This window comes from Lethenteron reissneri, chromosome 36, assembly GCF_015708825.2.
Source record: "Lethenteron reissneri isolate LAM-NWPU_2019-01 chromosome 36, ASM1570882v1, whole genome shotgun sequence".
NCBI classification, from domain to species: Eukaryota; Metazoa; Chordata; class Hyperoartia; order Petromyzontiformes; family Petromyzontidae; genus Lethenteron; species Lethenteron reissneri.
In genome coordinates, this window is record NC_083814.1 from 2,843,191 (window position 1) to 2,863,095 (window position 19,905).

The following is a 19,905-nucleotide window of genomic DNA, read 5'->3' on the forward strand; positions in this document are numbered from 1 at the left end:
GTTTGCATCATTATCCCCATAGATACTTCGATGAGCGATCATTTGTGGCCAGTTCGCTTCTGAAAAAGAGCCTTATTAGCTCAGCGGGCCTTAACTGGTAAAAAAAAAAATAGCTCATACTCTTTATAGTTTAGCATCTGAAACCCAGCACCCACCCCAGAGTGAGTGTGTCTCCCTGAGCAAAATAAAAAAAATGTCATGCTGCTGATTAACACCCCGTCACTCAAATGAACAAACGTCTGTGTGCCTCTTTTGTGTGAGTGTGTACAGACCTGCACGCCCACGGACTTGACAGGGAGCAGGAAGGCGTGCAGCGAGTTTCGTCCTGTGATTTCCGTCAGCCTCTCCTGCTCGTCCTCTGTCGTGCAGTCCTTCACCTTCTGCTGCAACGCGTGAGGCTGTGGGAGGAGGGAGAGCGAGGGCACACGCAAGAGGGCAAGGGAAGGGATGGCAGGGGCGAGTGAGAATGTGGGCGCTAACAGGATAGGTGTACGGAGAGATCTGCGTAGATCTTTTTGAGAAGCGACCTGGCCACAAATGACAGCCCAATGAAGTGGCTTATGATGTGGAAATTTATAGCAGCCAAATACTCTAAATCCGTGTTTCTAAATTTGGAGGGAAAAACCGGAGAACCGGGAGAAAAATCCACGCGACCATAGGGAGAGAGACATGCAAACCCCAAATATAAAGGCATCAGGGTCAGGATCGAACCCACGACCTCCTGCATACCAGGCGAGGTCATTAACATCTCGCCACCGCGGCACCCTATGGGGGGACCGTGGCCAAATGCCACAGCTGTTGCGTGACCAGGAGTTGACATCCGTGCCTGCACCATGCCACACACTTATCGCGCGAGTGGGAAGGGCGCGTTGCGCAGTCCGAACGGCAGGGCTGGGGGCCACACCTTTTTTATGCTGGCAGCAAAGTCCGTGATGATTTTTAAGAGGAGATTCGTCTCGGGGAAATCCTTGCAGATGTACGCCTCATCCGTACAGATCACTCTGATCGCCAGCCCGGGTCCTGCGCACAAGCAGATCATGAGCAGATGGACCGTGGGATGCAGCACTTTCCCACTCACACTGCAACTTGAGGGCAACATTCATCGCACGGCAGTAAAAGCAAGCTCACCGCAGGGAAAGGAACCAAGGGCCACCCAGCCCCCCACGGCATAAATCCCAGCTCATCACTCTCCAATCTGCGAGCCATCCAGTCCTTCACGGCATAAATCCCAAATTTTCTGACCGATGCACGCGGGCACCCCGGATGTTGGTGGCCATAGTGGCGCGAACCTGGGAATGGATGTCGCGACACGATCTCCTCGGGCAGGCCCAGCTCCCGGCCCAGCGCCCGCACCTCGTCCTTGTGGAAATCCCTCAGAGGCTCCACCACCCGGCCCTGGGTGGCGGATCAGGGAACGAGCGTGAGCAACGGTAACGGCGAGACACATGAGCGGCGGCGGCAACAACAACGCTGCCACGGCGCAATAAGTGATATCGAAGCTCAGTTTCTCTACGGTGAAGTAAACAATGGAACAGCACTTGTCTGTTTGAGACGAGGCTCTAAAGAAATCTGGTGTGGACCAATCAGTTTTAAAGACAATGCATGTTCACCACGAATATATGTGGTTTAAGCAGATATAATTCCTTGCAAAAGGTTTCAGATTGGTGTTTTAACATCTTAACACCTGTTTTATTGCCAGAAAGGGTCAAACCTAATCTTATAACACTGCCTTAAAATAAAGTATGGCTTAAGCGACATTTTGGGCAATGCCGCTTATTCACAGCACAGAGATAGGCCAGAGAGGTAACTCTGTGGCCTCTCTCTGTGTGCTCTATAATAAAGGTGTTTTGAGTGAGATCATTACATCGGTGTGTTGGAGAGTAAACCCACAACATTTACAATTGTGCTCTCTGGCCGCTCGATTATACGCTCTTTTATAAGGCAGTGTTCTTGACGAATACGTTCAGTTTTTCGTTACTCAACAGACACCATCATGTCTCTTAACTTTTGTCATTCTCCAATCAATGTTTTTCCTCTTGCTGTCTCTCAGTGCAATTCCAAGCACGGCTCCCCTCCCTCTCCGCGCTTCTTTGCGCACATATTACAGCTTCAGCTCCGTTTTACTTGTCGACGTGCGTGTTTTCCAATCGACGTGCGATGGCAGGTAACAAGCAACGAACGATTGTGCCGGCATAAGCCGGGCGCCCCCCTCCCCCCTCTCTAACACCACCACCCGGAGCCGTGCCTTGTCTCGCAGCTGCCGGATGAGTTCCGTGTCGTTGTGGTGCGTCTTTATGAGGTCAGCCTTGCCGCTGGCCAGCAGGGAAGCGCTCTCGATGAGGTCGGGCCGCAGCGTGCCCTGCGCCAGGAACACCTCCTCCGGCTTGAGGTTCATCTCCTCCAGAACGTCGTTGGCGACCTGCACGGCGGGCACGTGTGACGGACGCGTCATGATGTCTGGTATGGAAATCCACGATCGTGGAGTCGGACGCGTGCACAGCCGCGGGGGATAGGTAACCAGATAGGCGCACAGCCACATTACTGCATGCCAGCCACAACAAATCACCACATCACACCCGTGTCACAAATGCTTAAGAATATTTTGCACAACACACCATGTGCACTTGACAGCAGTGCTGCCACACAAACACTCGGCCACAAAGGCCCTCATGCACACAAAGACAAAGCTCCCCCGTATAGCCTTAACACACTGTTGCGGGAAGTGCTGCTAGTGAGCACCTTTGAAGGCCGGCATGGTGCTCGAGGGGGTGGGGGTGGAAAGCACCAAGCCCGGCCACCTTTGTCTACATAGTGACAATTGCTTACACATTGCACCAGGTAATAATTTGAGGCTGAGTCGACCTAGGTTCAGATAATCGTCACTGGTGTTGGCCGTGAGAAGAAATCGAACTCGGGTCTCCGGGTTCAAGGCATGGCTTGCTAAATGCTACACTACCGCTCCTCACACTCATACACACATATATTCCGATTTGCACCTCCGATGAACACAGTTGGCTACGTACGGTGCGAAAAAAGTTCAACATGCATACACACATATACATCCACACACAAACTCATTAACACAGGCACTCATCCACACACGGACTCTCAGCCTAGTCGTAGAGACACACCTCCACAGACGTACTCTCACCCACAAAGGCACCCAGCCACAGCGACAAAGAGACTCAATCTCAAGGATTTGAAAACACCCTGCCGGAGGCTTCCCCCCCCCCTGCCGGAGGCTTCCCCCCCCACCCCCCCACTTTATCGTTCGGCAAGGCTGCGAGCGCTCAGCCGTCGGACCTTGACGAAGGTGTCGCCAATGATCTTGCGCTTCTCCTCCGGGCAGCTCGTGGTGTTGAGCGTCTTGCTGATGCGCTTGCGGGATGTGCGGTCCTCCTCCGAGATGGGCAACGTCGTCGTGCCGTTGTAAAACGTGTGCATGGCGCGCACCACTGCAACGGACGCCACGGCGCAATGACACAGCACACCACCCGTCAGCCTGGGTACATAGAGCCGGCGGCGCCATCGGTGCCAGCAAGCGCCCGTTAACGCCGGCGTAGCACACGAGGAGTCAGCACCACGCACTCCCACCAGCTGCCTTTGTTTCCCCCAAAGTTGATGTTGATCACGAAGGAGCTCCAACAAGCAATGGACGCCATGTGTAGGTACCCGGTGGATAATTCATTACACTGCATGTATGTATGCAGAACTTCTTTCGTACCGTACGTAGCCAACCGTGCAAATCGGAGGCACGGGGAACAGAGGAGTGAATTGCAATCGATTACCCTTCAATCAATCTCCACTCATGCTGTGTGTGTATAGCCGAGCAAAACAGTACAATAAAATTTCAGAGTACAATTACACAGTTAAGGGAAGCTGACGTTGCGATAATCTTCATGTCGCAAACTTTGAAATTGCGTCGTATCGTATGATTAAAAATGACATAGCAGCAACCCTGCTTGCCCGCCAGCCGGACTGCTCACCCGCCTGCCTGCCCACCCGCCTGCCCACCCGCCTGCCCACCCGCCTGCCCACCCGCCTGCCCACCCGCCTGCCCACCCGCCTGCCCACCCGCCTGCCCACCCGCCTGCCCACCCGCCTGCCCGTCCGCCCACCCCACTGACCTGTAACCTTAAGGCCGAGCTTCTTGAGTGCCTCCTCCACGGCGCTGCTCTCGCGCCGCCGCATGAAGCCATTGTCGATGTGCACGGCGATGAGCTGCTCCTCGGGCAGCGCGCGGCTCAACAGAGCCGCACACACCGTCGAGTCCACGCCGCCGCTCAGTAGCACCTGCAAGGCCCCCCACACAAACACCCGGTGTGGCCTTAGAGTGGCGACGGTGGCGGTGATAGAGCCGTGTCGGTGCTCGTGGCGGTGGCAGTCATGGCGACGGTGTAGGTGGTAGAGGTTGCGGTTGCAGGCATGGGCGGTAGTTGTGTTGATGTTAGTGGTACCGCTGGTGGTGGTAGAGGTGGTAGTGCTGGTAGTCGAGGTGCAGGTGGTGATGGTATTCGTGGCAGTGATGGTTGTATGAATGGTAGGATGGGTGGGGGTTGGGGAGTGACCGCCTATGAATGCCTACTCACAGGGGTGGCTGAAGCACATCAGAGTAAATACAGGTTTTTCACTTAATTCAGCCGATTCCAGGTCTGCGAGTTCTAAACATTTGGCTTCATTGCCATGCGCCGAACACTCTTTGCGTGTAAGGGTTATGAATTGTATGCTCCTAGTCTGGACAAAAAGTGAATTCAGTAGTTCCGTGACTCTATCTTCCAGGACCATTCTCCCAAACAAAGTGGTGCACTGCTATCAATTTATTTCTCATTGCATAACATCTGCAATTGTGATAAAATTTACCTTTAAAAATAACCCAGTTTAATCTGGGGGGGCGATGCTCTCACGGTGCTCGCACGTGTCCCTCAACCCTCCGAGTCGCCCCGAACCATCGCCTCACATCACGGAACCTCAGTAGCCACGCATCCATCAAGGGGCCAGGTCACCATCAGAAGCAGGCCCGAGACTGCTCCCTCTGACCTCCCCCCCCCCCCCCACACACCTCTGTGCACGCGAGTCACTCACCAGCACCTTGGAGGTGCCCACTCGCTGCTGGATGGTGTGGATGCACTCGGCCTGCCGGCTCTGCACAGTGTAGAGGCCGCTGCAGCCCGCCACCTCGTAGAGGAAGCTGCGCAGCATTTTCTTGCCTTTCGGCGTCAGGTCCACCTCCGGGTGGAACTGCACGCCGTACAGCTTCTTGCCCTCGTTGGCAATTCCTGGCGGAGGGGGGGGGGGCGGAGCGTAAACGCAGGATACCGGCACCCAAGTCGGGGGCAACTCTGCATGCGAATGGGAGCGGACCAGGGGGGGTTATATACAAAGGAGAGAGTCATGGACGCTAAATGGCATTTACTCGTTCTGCAAATTCTTACGAATGCACTTGGCGATGGCAGCTGAAGGCCATGTGACCTCATGGCTGGATGGCCAGTGACTGCATTTCCTGGGATGTAGGTTGTCAAAACTGTCGCAACTATCTGCGTGTGAAATACACTGTAAAATGCTTGTGCCGACACAGTGTGAAATTAGCAGCGCACGCTGTTAAATAACGACTCTGTTGAAGAACCTTGTCGGCACGGTTATTTAAAACAATAAACTGTACATCAATAGCGTGTGTTGGCATCCGTGCTTTCCTTTCGGTGAGTTACAATAGCCTGCCCGCAAATTTATTTTTATGACCGAGTACTGCTTATTCCAACAATAGACTTGTAAATGTATGGTTCGCAGTAGCAATACAGCCTTCGTCACTGTGCATGATAGGCGAGTTGTTAGTGGCTTTATAACCACACGCCAATTTCGGTGAATTGTAGCCACCGACAATAAAACAACGGGGTCAGAGTTTACGACTAACACATGGATCAGAGAATATATGCAAATTAAGAGTCATGTAGACTAAGAAAAGTGGGTTCAGGCAGGACACATCACTGGCAAACATGAAGGCGGGTGGTTGAGATAAATGACGGACTGGCATTCAAATGAGGGAACACCCTCGGGAGTACGTCTACCACACAGATGGAGTGATGAGATCAGTCAGGACAAGTGCCATCGCTTTGTATGGATGTAAAACTTATTTCGCATCGTACAAAGCCAACCATGCTACTTGAAGGGCAACAAACTTAATGCATAAAGCAGCTCTAAAAGAAATTCGTTTCAATCGAGGTTTAAAAGTGCATGGCTCCAGTAGCTTCCTAATATCAGAGGGAAGAGCGTTCCAGACAGCCGCAGAAGCACATCTGAAAGCGAGCAATGCGGTGGCCGTCTTTGTTCGATGAGTAGCCAAAATCCGCTGCGAGAATGACCGGAGTTCGCGTGACGGTTTATGCCCCTTGAGGAGCTCAGCGAGGTTCATTTATGGCAAGCAGCGTGGGGAGGTCTTCAGCCACTAGTGAACAGATCAAGGCTGATGACAATGACACTAAAGGAAGTCTGGTTGATTATTTCTCCGACTAAACAAACACAAGATAAATATATGAATTTTATTGTTAAGCAATATGCCCCACTACGTGGCGTCATGCACACACACACACACTTCCTTTGGCTAGCCGCCTTTGACCTTGAGCGCACACCGCTGGCGAAGTACGCGGTCAAAAACGCGGAGGAGGGCGACGGCGTCGCGGATTCTCACCGGCCACGAGGTTCCCGGACTGTGCCACGACCTTGAAGCCTTCGGCCACCTTGTCCACGCTGTCCCCATGCGTGAGGAGCACCTCCTCCTCCTTCTGCAGGCCCCTACACGAGGACAAACAGCACGGAACGCGCGCACACAGCAGCCCCGTCAGTCTGCAGTGGGGGGCAGGAGGCCGTCATCGAGCTCCTCTTCGGGGCAGACAGCAATCTGCTTTCGTGTGAACGTCCCGAGCTGTCTGACGTCTTTATAATAAGGTTTCCTTTTGTAATCCGCGGTAAAGTCATTTTCACGCGCACCGCCAAATTTCCATATCCAGTGACAACGGCACTGCGCCACCACTCCCCTCAACTAACACTGGGTAACAACCAAGAAATTACTAGTATGCTAACTGTACAGACGATGATCCTTCTACATAAGGATAGAAAGATTAACTGGCTTAATAGTTTCAGAATATCGATTAACAAATTAAACGGTGCCAGATTGCGTAGTCAGGTTGCGCTTTCCAGTAAGCACTGGTCACGGATCTTCCAGAAGCCGCTGTGCGTGGGTGGCGACGTGCGCCCGTGGGGGCCACGTTACCGGAAGATGGAGCAGCTGTTGTCGATGCTGATGGCGAACTGCCCGTCCTCCCGCGTCGGGGTCCGGTGCACCGTGCCACCAAAGACCTTGTTCAGCATCTGAACAGGGTGTCATGTTGGCGAGATGTTAACTACCTCGCCTGGAATGCAGGAGGTCATGGGTTCGATCCCGACCCTGACACCTGCTGTATATTTGGAGTTTGTATTTCGATCCGTCTCCCTGTGGTCGCTGTGGATTATTCATCCAGGCCCTCCGGTTTTTCCCTCCACATTTAGAAACGTGCATTTAGGGCATTTGGCTGCTATACATTTCCACACAATAAGCCATTTCGTTGAGCTATCATTTGTGGCCAGGTCGCTTCTGAAAAAGAGCTATAAAGCTCAGTGGACCTTACCTGGTAAAATTTTAAATAGTTAAAAGTTTTGTTTATAGTTTATAGTATCTGAAACAGATGTCCAAGTTGGGTGGCGAGTCAAAAACGTACAACAGTTTCCCGAACGGTAAAACACAGCCGACAACAGCTACGACGCACCTGCATGCCGTAGCAGATGCCGAGCACGGGGACGCCAAGCGTGAAGATGGCAGGGTCAAACCGTGGCGCGTCCTCCGCGTACACAGAGTTGGGCCCCCCGGAGATGATGATCGCCCTGCATCACAAACAACGTACAGAGATGCCAGCGTTCAATTCGTACGTTCGGCAGGCACTTGGGGTATCACCCCCCCCCCCCCCCTTTAGGTGGGCGCCACGGTGGCGAGATGTTAACTACCTCGCCAGGTATGCAGGAAGTCGTGGGTTCGAACCCATCTCTGACGCCTGCTGTATATTTCTAGTTTGCGTGTCTCTGTGGCCTCGTGGATTACTCTCTGGGTCCTCCGGTTTTCCCTCCACATTTAGAATCAACGTGCGTTAAGAGTATTTGGCTACTATACATTTTCACGTGATAAGCCAATTTTTTGAGCTTTCATTTGTGGCCAGGCCACTTCTGAAAAAGAGCTATATAGCTCAGTGGGCCTTACCTGGCCACCCACCTCCTCGTGTGCCTTTATAGGTGCTCGCTAACAGCACTTGCCTCAAACGTTTGTTCAGGCTTAATGGAGGATCTTTGTCTTTGTATGTCAATGTAAGTGCACCTCCGATTAGCACGGTTGGCTACGTACGGTGCGAAAGAAGTTCAACATGCATAAATACATAAGTGCAGTTGTGTCTGTATGTGTTTATGTGAGTGTGGGTCTAGCAGCGCGAGTGCATGTGCGCGTTGCCAGCGAGCACCTGAAGCCCTGCTCCTTGAGCACGAAGGCCGGCGTGTCCAGCGGCCGGATCTCGGACTGCACGAGCAGCTCCCGCACGCGCCTGTCGATCACCTTGCCGTACTGCGCGCCTGCGTCCAGGATCACCACCGCCTCCTCATACCGCGGCACACCCTCCGCCGCCATTCTGTCTACCGCGCCACCGCCCTCCGCCTGCGTGTGTATGTGTGCATAGTGGGGAGCGGTGGTGCAAGCGTTAGCACGCTGCGCTACGAACCCGGCAACCCGAGTTTGATTCCCACTCACGAATAACAGCAGTCACGAATATCTGAATCGGTCCTTTGCCTCCCCTAGGCCGACTCATCCTCAAATGAGTACCTGGTGCGGTGTGTAGTAAACATCACCACTGGGGAGACAAAGGCAGTCGGGCGTGTTGCTGGCCAACCACCCCCTCGTGTGCCGTGCCGGGCTTCATAGATGGTCGCTTACAGCACTTCCCCCAACAATCTGTTAAGGCTATACGGGGATCTGTCTTTTTTTGGTGAGGGCAAGGGGGGGGAATGGTGAGAAGACAAAGAGAGAATGACGTGAGAAAGACATTAAACCTTTTAAGGACCGCTCTTATATACTTTAAGAAATGTGGCGTTGGGCAGGACAGGTTGCTCAATGGTTGGTGGCCGTGAAAACCTAATGACCAAAGTCTGGGCGCCTTTAACTGTGTGTGTATTACCTGACTATGACATACGGATCAGAAACATGGAAACATCAACAAAGAGAATGGAACAAAAGCTGAAAAGTGCACAAATAAGCACAGGAGGTCCATGCTTGCAATTGTAACTTAAAACAAACAGGGAACGCGCGGATTAGCAAACACAAACCAATCGGAGGCACCATATTTACGGTCAAGTAACTGGGCTTGGGCAGGCCTCACGTCAAGTGACGATGGCCGGTGGTTAAGTCTAACGACGGAGTGGCAGCCGAAAGATGGCACGTGCCCAAGAGGTGTAATGCCGCTGAAGACGGGAGCTCGTGTGGAGGAACCCGATGGATTGTTGAGTAGCAGGATGGCGAGAGATGGCTTTGGCTCGGGGAAGCCTTCATCCAGCAAGGGTTGAGGGTGGCTTTTGATATAGATTATGAATCCTAATCTCGTTTAATGATCCAGCAAAGCCTCACCAAGTCTCAAGATGCCACACTCGTTGCGCTATTGCTGTGCGTGAGTAACTAAATTAAAACCTACTTAGATCGCCTTACGCTAAATGTCAAAGGAAGAAAGTGATCAGTACCGTAGACGCACGTGCTTTAACACCAGTGGCAACTCTTGTGAAGGGGTACATGTGATATCACCCAAGGGGCAACGTGTCGCTATAAACAGAAATGTGGTAATGCTAACAACGTTGCCAATACACTTACGACATTTCTGCCCGGAACCTGTGATTGGCCGGACGTAGCCAGCAAGCCAATAATCGTAAACTCCCAACACCTGTGACTCTCACACAGGATTCCGATGTGAGCAAGTTGCAGGGAAACGTATGAAAAGCAAAGAGCAAGGGTCCACTCGTCTATCTGCACAAAACCCACCTGCAGGCAAACGGAGCCATGCTTTTGGTTATGGTCGCTGAAAGCAGATCCGCTGCGAGATACAAGCCGATAACGTTTTGCTTGTAAGGCAGCCGCTCTGAAGGTTTCCCTGCCCTACACTCGACTTGATCTCACTTCTCAAATGATCAAGACCACGGCGTGGTGCTCGCCTCGACTGGTGATTCTCAGGCAACGGTGGAAATCCCACTGACCCATGCCAAGGTCCAGTTTTTTGTCCATAAGACAATAGCTGTTCACGACCCACAAAGTGGGCACTCATTTTATCCAAGTAGAGTCAACTCCCGACTGGTTGAGACGTGGGTCTAGCTACGAACGGTGATGTTGTCTCCCGAATATGGAGACACAGAACCACGCATTAACTCATGTACGGTCAACGTGGCCTTTTAAGCATAACGAAATGAGGTACATAAATATTGTGCAGCGCAGAGTTTATAAATAATAACTTCAACTCGAACAAAACAAGCACACAGTATTGGCCCGTTCTCAGAGACAGACTCAGAGGCGTGAAAAACAATAGGCAAGGGGGTAAGGCAGCTCCGCGGAGATCCAGCACCAAATTTACCCCCAAGTTCTGTAATCTGGAACTCCTAGAAAAAATAAACGATTTGTGCAAGGGGGCAATACTCTTTCCCATACTGATGGAACAGGTGGGGGGGGGGTCCACATTAGCTGTACCGCCAGGGTATGGCACCTCGGTGCCCAAGGGAAGGGAATTTCACGACATTTGTGCGATCCACCAACCCTGATGTCCTCCTCCACAGTGCTGCAATACGAGCATGTGGCATTATTGCCCGGCCACAGGCATTCATTGTCTGGGACCCCCTCTAGCAGGAGCCCTTGCACATAGGTATACCTGGTCATGTAAACAAATACATAAGCGTGGCAAACACATTGTCATGCATGACACACATTAATACCCTAAAAAACCACGAGCGCCAGCCAGACTCTCAATGGGAGAAAAATCGATGCGAGCAAACGCTGCTCGATGAAGAAATAGGCGGTGGCGAAACAGGAAAACGAAGGGAACAAAAGCGTGAACAGAGATAGCCACAAGGTAATGCAAATCTCCCAATAGGGACGAGGCTCAAGTTCGAGCTCAGGATGTATTTACAAGGTCACTGCATCGCGCGCTTTCTCAAGCGCTTCTGCGGCCGTTGGCAATGCTCTTCCTTCTGATATTAGAGCTCTGTATTGAAAACTAATTTCTTAAGAACAGTGCGAAAGAAGTTCAATATACATACGTATTAAGACCTGGGAACCAGCCTTTGATTTTGGGTTAGAGCTTATAGGTTAGGATTCAGACTATACACGGGTGGCTCTGTATGACGATTACGGCATTTTTCGCAGGTCATACTCTACCCTTCCCGCTGCTGCCACTCGCGTTGTAACTTAAGCACACCGGCCACATTTGAAGGCTCCAGTGGCCAACGCAGCAACGATGCTTTCCTGGGTGCACAAAAACACAACACTGTACGAAGACCCCGGGGCCGGCCCAGGAACATGCTGGCGGGACTATGTCGCTCAGCTGGCCTGGGGACGCCTGGGAAAAGGAGGTCTGGACCGCCCTACTCAACATGCTGCTGCCGCGACCCTCACCATGACAAGCGGACTGAGAAACGAACGAACAAACAGAACACAACAGCAGATGAAATGGAGGTCATCGAGACAAAAATAAACCGCAGAGCCGCGTTATACAATCCTTTCACAAGAAATCGTATCGTGCTTCTTTTTTCCCGAATTACTTTAATTGTCCACGTTGGCACGAGTAATGCAGGTCGACGAAATTGGGTTTGTAAAATTCACGTTATTTCCACTCGTGTGAATATACAGCATTTCCTCGTTATTCACGAACTTGGCTATTCACGATATTGGCTATCTGTGAATCGCATCTGGAACTCTACATGACTGCATCGTGAGAGAGAGAAATTGATGAGATAAAGTGGTGAAAAAAGTGATGATAAAAGTGATGAAGTGATGAAAAAAGTGATTAAAAAGTGATGAGAGAGAATGTGACGAGACAGAATGATGAGATAGTGATGAAATAGAAAGCTTATTTACATCATTATTTTAGGTAATTCATGAAAATATCATTATCTGCGACATTTGCTATTCACGAGCCTGTCCAAAATGTATCCCTCGCGAACAACGAGAGAATACTGTGATTTCTACTCGTGTGGTATCTGCCTTTCCGCCACTGTTCCTCCTCCTCCTCTTCCACTTATTCCACAAGAGACACTTCCAGACAGATACTTATGAAAGTCTCCTTGAACAAACGAGCATCGTTCGTCGTTCATCCCCTATGAGCAGCACTTATCAGGTGGTGGAAGATCCACCTTGCCATGGAAAGGATGAGTCTCTCCATAAAAACAGTGCTGTCAACTTCTCGCGGGTGTGTTAGAGCTCGACTCAGCATTGGACAGCTCCAAGTGTTTAATTTAATTACAGAGTGCGAGTAGGATAACTGCATATATTATAAATAAAAAATATACAACATTTTTTATTGAATTGAGGAATTAAACAAGTAACGAAATTAAACTAAGGGAAGAGGTTCATCGGGGGTCAATGACGTTCATCCCACCACACCTCACGGACGTTTCCTTCCTTCTGTTAAGATCATGGGGACGGCAACCAAAACAAGAGCAGCCATTTTTCTCAAATTCGGTAAAAAACCCAACATTCTAAGAGCCGCAGCGCACGTGAATATGAGACGGTGGTCACAATAAATAAATAACGCCACGAGACGGTCCTTAAAGAGCCGCATGGGGCTCTGTAGCTGCAGGTTGCTGACCCCTGGTCTAGATCCTTTAGCTGTTCCAGTGTCGACACCGAATCTCCAAGGGCCGCTCTTCCAGTCTCACCACCACTACCGCCACCACCGCCACCACCGCTGCTATCTGGCTTTAGGTCTTCCCCTTGGTCGCTGACTTCTTGGTGTCCCTCCAAAGCCCGTCTCAGTAACTTGCCCTCCTCTTCTATCCTGCACACATCGCCCAACAATCAAAACCTTCTCCCTTCGTGAAAATATTTACAGTTTCTTGACCCACATTCTATGACTATTCGATCGCTATTCTATATCACACCTCCCACGTTTTGCTTACCCTACGCCAAAACAGCTGCCGTTGAGTGAACACCGTCACCCCCCACCCGAACTCCGGGCTCGTGGTGAAAGGATAAACTGAGCGGGACTCCTCGTCGAGTGCCCAGTGTGCTTTCCTGGCCGCCGTTTTAAGAGAGGCCGTAGTGGAGGCGGATCAACGCAGCCCCACGCCAACCCCACTCCCATCGTGGCTGGCGGGGGGTTAAGCGCACGCCTGTTTTCTCCAAACAACTACACGAGTGTCCACAAAAGACGCAAATACCGACCCGCGCCTAATCGGTTTGCGGAGGCGCATGACTGCCGTTGGCTGGCGTCCATGCTCTCTCTCCTCTCGCTCTCTTTTGCCATGAAAAGTGCATCCCGATCGTCAGAGGACTGACTCAGGATTTCGTCTGCTCGAGAGGTTTCGACGCACAAGCGTTTTATTGGCGAAGCAAAGTGGCACGCTGTGGTTGGAGTGCTCAAACTGGCAGGTTGGAGGGTCCTGGGTTCTTGTCTCAATTGGTGGGGGGGGGGAAGAGGGGGGGGTCGACTCGGAAAATATCATCCACGGGCCGTGGGGATGATGAAATGTGAAGCGCTTCGTGGGAAGTCAATGGTGTGGTGGTAATTTGGAGGGAATGGCTCCTGCTACAGCAATGTGGAATTTCTGGCACTTGCTAGGGCCGTCAATGGATATGAGCGGCCCAGTGCAAGATTGAGCCGGGAGACGCTCCGACTTTACTTTGCGCAAAATCAACAGCGGTTGTTCGATAGGAACCGCCCACTGCCGAGGGAATGTGGAATTTCCACAACTGGCTCTGTACCTCGATGATGCAAAAATAAATCGGATAAAATGTTTCATTTATCTAATTCCTCCAGAGGAGCTGCAGCCAAGAAATGAAGCGTTTATAGTTTTATATACATTATTTTCATTTCACTAAGTAATTAATACATTTTTCCTGCACAGTTTTGCCACTTTCTCACACAATGGTTGCATTGTGGTGTACAGCGATTAGCCTGACCTGCTTTCCAATAACTCCCAAAAATCAATGAGTTAATTTACATGAAAGACGTGATGGGGGGACTATTTAAATGAGGCCAAATTTCATGAAAAGATCATCTGAAAACAATTGCCTACAAGCACGGCTCTCCAATCTTCATAAAAAAATGTAATGTTTAGTTTTTTTTATACAGTAGTCATAAAATAGGTGTCGCTGTGTGAATCAACCAAAAATTTCCATGGACAATTTTAGACTGGTCCCCACCACAGAAATTTTTAATTTCAACCACTGGAACATAACCGTGAAGAGACGGATACTGGCCCATGCACGGTTAAGCAGAGAAATTCTGACTCTTGTAGGAAGTTGACAGTGGTTGGTCAAATAATCACTGGTACCTGCCAAAGTAATAGGAATTGTCATAAGCTGGCTCAGGGCTGTGAGTGGACTAATCTATCTATATAGAAAAAAGTCGAAAATTGTCTGTTTGTGGGTTTGTATGTGTTTGTGTGCTTGTGAACGATTTGCCTCTCCAACGGTGGGGTTAACGTAAAAATAAATAGCCAGGTACCACGCCGTAAGCCCCGCGGTGAGCAAGTGCCATTCCTTTTTCACATCCGTCAACTATTAATTTGTTTAATTAGCGATTTAGTGCAATTTTTGTGCGCTTCCCTTTTATTTATTTATGACGCGTGCACGACCATACCAACTCACGCGCCTTTGGTGGGGGAGATGGCCCATGCCAAGTCGCACGACTTCGATGGGAGTGAGGGGGACATTTTCTTTCGCGTAAAAAAATGCTATAAAAATACACTAAACGCTGACGTTAATTCTTCACTGTGTGATGTCCCCCCCACCCCGATGCGTGCAGTTATTACTACTGTAGCGTCGGTGTCAGGCATTGTATATAGAATTGTTATGCACACTTACCTGTAGTAGCACACGTGTCCATAGGGGATGGTAATCCAGGATAGGCAGGATGAGCCGGGCCATTGGGACACTCAGCTCACACAACCCCAATAGAGGGGTTGGGGGAGATATTCCAGAGCCCCCTAGAGAGTTCCAGAAGGGGGGCGTGGCCAGGGGCGGGGAGACCCGGCCACGGGTATAAAAGCCGGACCTCTGGACGAGTCTGGCCGTCTTCGTCAAGCTGAAGAAAGAAGACCAGCTAGGCTAGGACCCTGGGAACCCCCAGACCCACCGTCCTTCTAAGGGCCGGGACTGTAGTGGGCCAGTAGTCGACCCTGGGAAGCCCCGGGACCCGACGTCCTTCTAAGGGCCGGGACCGAGTGGGCCAGTGGTCGGGACCCGAGGACCTTGGCTGGGTCGGGTCAGATAGCCTCCCCCTCGGTCCCCTTTAGCCGGAGGAACATGAGGGTAGTCCCAGTGATTAGGACACGCTAGCCCGAAGCTATACCTCGGTGGGTATCGGGAAGAGGGGCCGCCACCCCTCTGTGTTAGGGATCTGTGTATCCCGCAGCTATATTGAATAAAAGCGTTGCCTCAAGCGCTCCCTCTCCGGTCTCCCTGGAACCCACGACACTACTATACAGTCGCTAGATGCTACCACTATAGGCCGTAGATATTACTGCAGAGCGGCCGGGGACATCATCGCTAGGGCGGGGGGGTCAGTGGTAGCAGCTCAGCCCCAGCCTGCCAAGGTGCCACCTCGGCCAGCTGAACAATCTAGGCGAGGCCAGAGGCTCTGCATGGGACTAGGCCTCACTACACCACTCTGTCAGGTGAGTACTTTGTGCTATACAGTCGATAAATACTGCTATGAAGTCGGTACGCACTGCTGTAATCATAGCAGGTACCACCACAGTCAGTATGCACTGCTGTAATCATAGCAGGTACCACCAGTCGGTATGCACTGCTGTAATCATAGCAGGTACCACCAGTCGGTATGCACTGCTCTAATCATAGCAGGTACCACCACAGTCAGTACGCACTGCTGTTAGATTTTTAAGAGTAGTTTTGAAATATTTTTAAGACCCGGGCAACGCCGGGGTACTTCCCACTAGTTATTATATATAAAAAGTCCCTTCCAGATTCATATTTTTTTGTCATTTGTTGGCAAAAAAAAATGCTAATTTAACATAACTTATATCAGTGTCTCTCTTCTTAAAACGGGAGAATGGGTCAATTCCATCACCACTGGTGACACTGGGATATCAGTGTAAATTCCACATTCCCATGGCAGGGGCCAGTCTCTCTTTAGGATGACCACTGCCGATAAAACTGGACTGGATAAATTGTTCAAGCAAGTTTTCACCGCATTATAAAGCGATTTACACACAATGGGATAGAACAGTCTCCTGTGGCAAACATCAATCTCCAACACCAACTGTTTACACGGGTGGAACACACTGTGACAGAAGCGCACGACACAGTGAGTTCCAACACAATTTATCTACAAGTAACCTTTGCCTTCTGTATAAACCGGCTTTGATCGGCTGTGGGCAGCGAAGAGCATGACGTGAGATGTGCAGTGCAGCAGTTCAGAATTGCGCAGGCCGCACGACTAACAATATGAGAGAAAATGTAATTATCCCGGTGGCATGAGCTTCATCGTTACTCCCTCACCTATGAACATGGCTGCTGGTGGAGCTGTGAGAGTGCTTGACCCACAATCGGAAGGTTGCATCATGTTCAAATCTAGGACAACAGTCGAGTCAGCCATGTGTTCTCCACAGTTAATAAAAAAATAACTTCCACTGAATCACATGATTGTGTGAAGTCAGCAGTGGTTGTCAGATGTACAAACTGATCCCTACGATGGGAATGTCAAATTGTGACCGTTGACCATCAACAAAAATTATCACTGCCTCTTCGCTTGTTGGGGCAAGGGACCCACCTTGCCTTAAATTGGACTATCGAGATAATTGATCCCAACCCCTCATCCGGCGCATGGGTTTGAGGTTGCATCGCAGCCGTGCAGAGGACTGTAGGGGCAGACTTCCACTGACCGAAAGCATCAAAGTGCTGCCCATTTGCGTGCTTAATGTCAAGCTCCACTGTGGAAGGCGGTGGCTCTCAGAACCACAGAGTTGCGAGACAGCGCCACACAGCAGCGCACCCAAAGGTACCATTGGGCGTGTACTTTTGATGGTCTATTAAAGGAAGGCCTGTTATCAATTCGCCCGAAATGTGTCCAATCTCGTCAGATTTCGGCAGCTAAACGGGGTTGAGCATGGTTTGCGCTTGATGGCTGACCACTATGCACAACAGGCGCTATAGGCTGCAAGGCTACGTGGTGGGCAGTGCAGCAAAATCCATTGTTGTAACGCACCTCTCCGCTTCCTTCAATAACCCGCACTTACAAGCATGGTGAAGTATGGTAAATGACTGCATGGTGTGTGCGGAAACCCTAATCCACCAGGGCGGTGGAGGAGAACTGATGATGTTCAACCCAGAAAGCTTCACACACCGGGTCCTGACGACTCCTCTTTGACATGTAAAAGTCAAAATCTCTCCTTTCTCAAGCTTAGTGTCGGGTGGTGATTATCTTTACAAGTGGCACTGTGAGGGTGGTGGAAACTCCACATTCCTATGGTGGGAGCCAGTCACATACAGGAATGGATTTGGCAATATTCCACTGACGCCTATAATTCGTGTAGCTGGAATTCAACTAGTAATAACGGATGTAAACGCTGTTTACAAAAACTGTGCAAGTGCTGAAAATCTGTTTGCGCATTTCAAGGTAACAGGTTAGAAATATAAAGTCATTCACAAGTTTTTGAGAGAGTGTGGTTTAAATACCGCCACCCCAGAGACATACACCTAGCAGGTATGGGCCTGGTGCTTGCTCTAGTTGCTAAAAAGGATTGGCAATACACTCCACAGATACATGCAAGATTGATCAATTAAGACTGAGGAGTCGTGTTCACTATTTTAGCCTGGAGAACATCACAGTTTTCTCGACTCTATCACGGGACAGTCACAATTTGAGATGTTTACGCCTAATATGTCAGAAGTACACGTAAACAAAAAAACGAACTCTGTAAATATATGTTTCCTATTTGCTGGACTGCCTGCTGCAAGGCACATCACTATGTGCAGCCCTGTGGTTAACCTACTACTCAATCCACAATCAGAAGGACACGAGTTTACTTTCCCAGTTGGGGGTCGACTAAACCCATCACTCCTTCGGGGGTTGTAAAACAGAGCACTACCTTGTAGAAAACGAACAGCGGGGTTGTCTTGTCAGGCAGAGAAACTGCCTCCGTCATGTTAACGTGGAATCCCCCCCCCCCCTGCAAGCTCGGGGTGGCTGACAAGAGTACCGCCCGACATTCGTTCGAGCAAGTAGACGTTTTTTACTTCCTAGCTGGAGATTAAGCGAAGCCGTGACCCAGCAGTGTGCTGTGTTGAGCACAATCCAGTCTTGTTCCCCCACCTCCCCCCTCTTAAGTGCCCAAGGCTGCCTGGTGCCACGAATAAAGCAGACGCCTTGGACACTTCTACACGCACAATTTAACGCACTCCAAAGCGGCTGCAGAAATCCTGGGCGGGTGCGGCAGTGAAAAGCGCACTGTATGTGCCCGAGTTGCGGGGCGTACTAATGAGAACCCCTCCCCAGTCGTGCTCCATTTAAAATCAATCTCACCTCCCCATTCATTAAGCAGTGCCTTATAACAGAAGAAACACTACACATAATAGGATACAATTTCAGACAAAGGACCCCACTTCAGAGCAGGGGGGAACAGCCAGATTGAGTGACTAAGCGGTTGGTGATCACACTTTAGATATACAATGTGGTGCCCGAGAAAAATAATATGCCAACCCCCCCCCCCACCGCCTGACATTGGGCCCTTAACGATTCACAGATTCATCAATTCAGTCGGATGATTATGCTCCCATATACAGTGATACCTCGGTTCACGAACTTAATTCGTGAACTGACTCTGGTCGTGAACCGAATTGGTCGTGAACCGAGGCACATTTTCCCATAGGGTTCAATGTAAATCCGGTTAATCCGTTCTGACCTTTTTTTTTGGTTTTTGAAGCACAAAAATATGAAACAAATGACAATACACATTACTGTAGTACTGTACAGTATAGTAATGTATAAAGAGAGAACACTAACCTTGCTTGAGATGACTTCTGGCATGGAGGAAGGCAGGTGGGAGGCGGGTGGGAGACAGTAAGCACTCAAACGGGTGAACTGTACAATACAGTAAGTACAGTATTGTACAGTACAGTAGTACAGTACAGTACTGTATGTGCTAAAAAGCACACCAAAAATCAAAAAGTCACTGAAAGTGTCTTCACAGTACTTCTTTCTGTGTCTCTGCTTCTCTCCACGATCTTCCTACAGGAAGTAACGACCATGTGACAGCCTGGAATTGGCATAAAAATCGCCGCGGCTCCTGTTCGTGAACCGAAGCGGAGTTCGTGAACCGGAGCATATTTTTATGAAATTTTCTGTTCGTGAACCGAGTTGTTCGTGAACCGAAGCGTTCGTGAACCGAGGTATCACTGTACATGCACTGAATTGCGTGAGAAGCAATTAGGAATAAAGACAAACTGTTTGTCACATACGGGCCACCTGTGAATCAATTTTGAAAAGTGTTTTCGATTGGTTCAGAATGGATAACCAACAAACCCCGAGAGCAGCGGTGGCCAACCGGTGTCTCCCGAACCACATGAGGGTCTTTAATCCACCACGTGCGGCTCTATCGAAGGGGCACGTCAAACGCACTATCCCAATA

The 19,905-nt window shown here is 50.3% G+C and overlaps 1 protein-coding gene across 3 annotated transcripts in view; it reads right to left on the bottom strand.

The window, feature by feature from the left end:
• GMPS (guanine monophosphate synthase) overlaps positions 1-19,905 on the bottom strand; it is a 36,881-nt gene that overhangs the window by 8,286 nt on the left and 8,690 nt on the right. For 2 of the 3 annotated variants that reach the window (XM_061565926.1, XM_061565925.1), the window contains 11 exons: positions 8,535-8,725; positions 7,797-7,911; positions 7,265-7,362; positions 6,683-6,786; positions 5,083-5,276; positions 4,128-4,293; positions 3,304-3,455; positions 2,246-2,419; positions 1,290-1,395; positions 905-1,020; positions 273-398 (listed from right to left, as the gene is read on the bottom strand). In XM_061565926.1, the coding sequence (XP_061421910.1) occupies positions 273-398; positions 905-1,020; positions 1,290-1,395; positions 2,246-2,419; positions 3,304-3,455; positions 4,128-4,293; positions 5,083-5,276; positions 6,683-6,786; positions 7,265-7,362; positions 7,797-7,911; positions 8,535-8,698 (1,515 nt within the window). In that variant the 5' untranslated portion in view covers positions 8,699-8,725. Of the gene's footprint in view, positions 1-272; positions 399-904; positions 1,021-1,289; positions 1,396-2,245; positions 2,420-3,303; positions 3,456-4,127; positions 4,294-5,082; positions 5,277-6,682; positions 6,787-7,264; positions 7,363-7,796; positions 7,912-8,534; positions 8,726-8,890; positions 9,494-19,905 lie in introns of those variants that run through there. The other variant, XM_061565927.1, reaches the window with a different exon arrangement.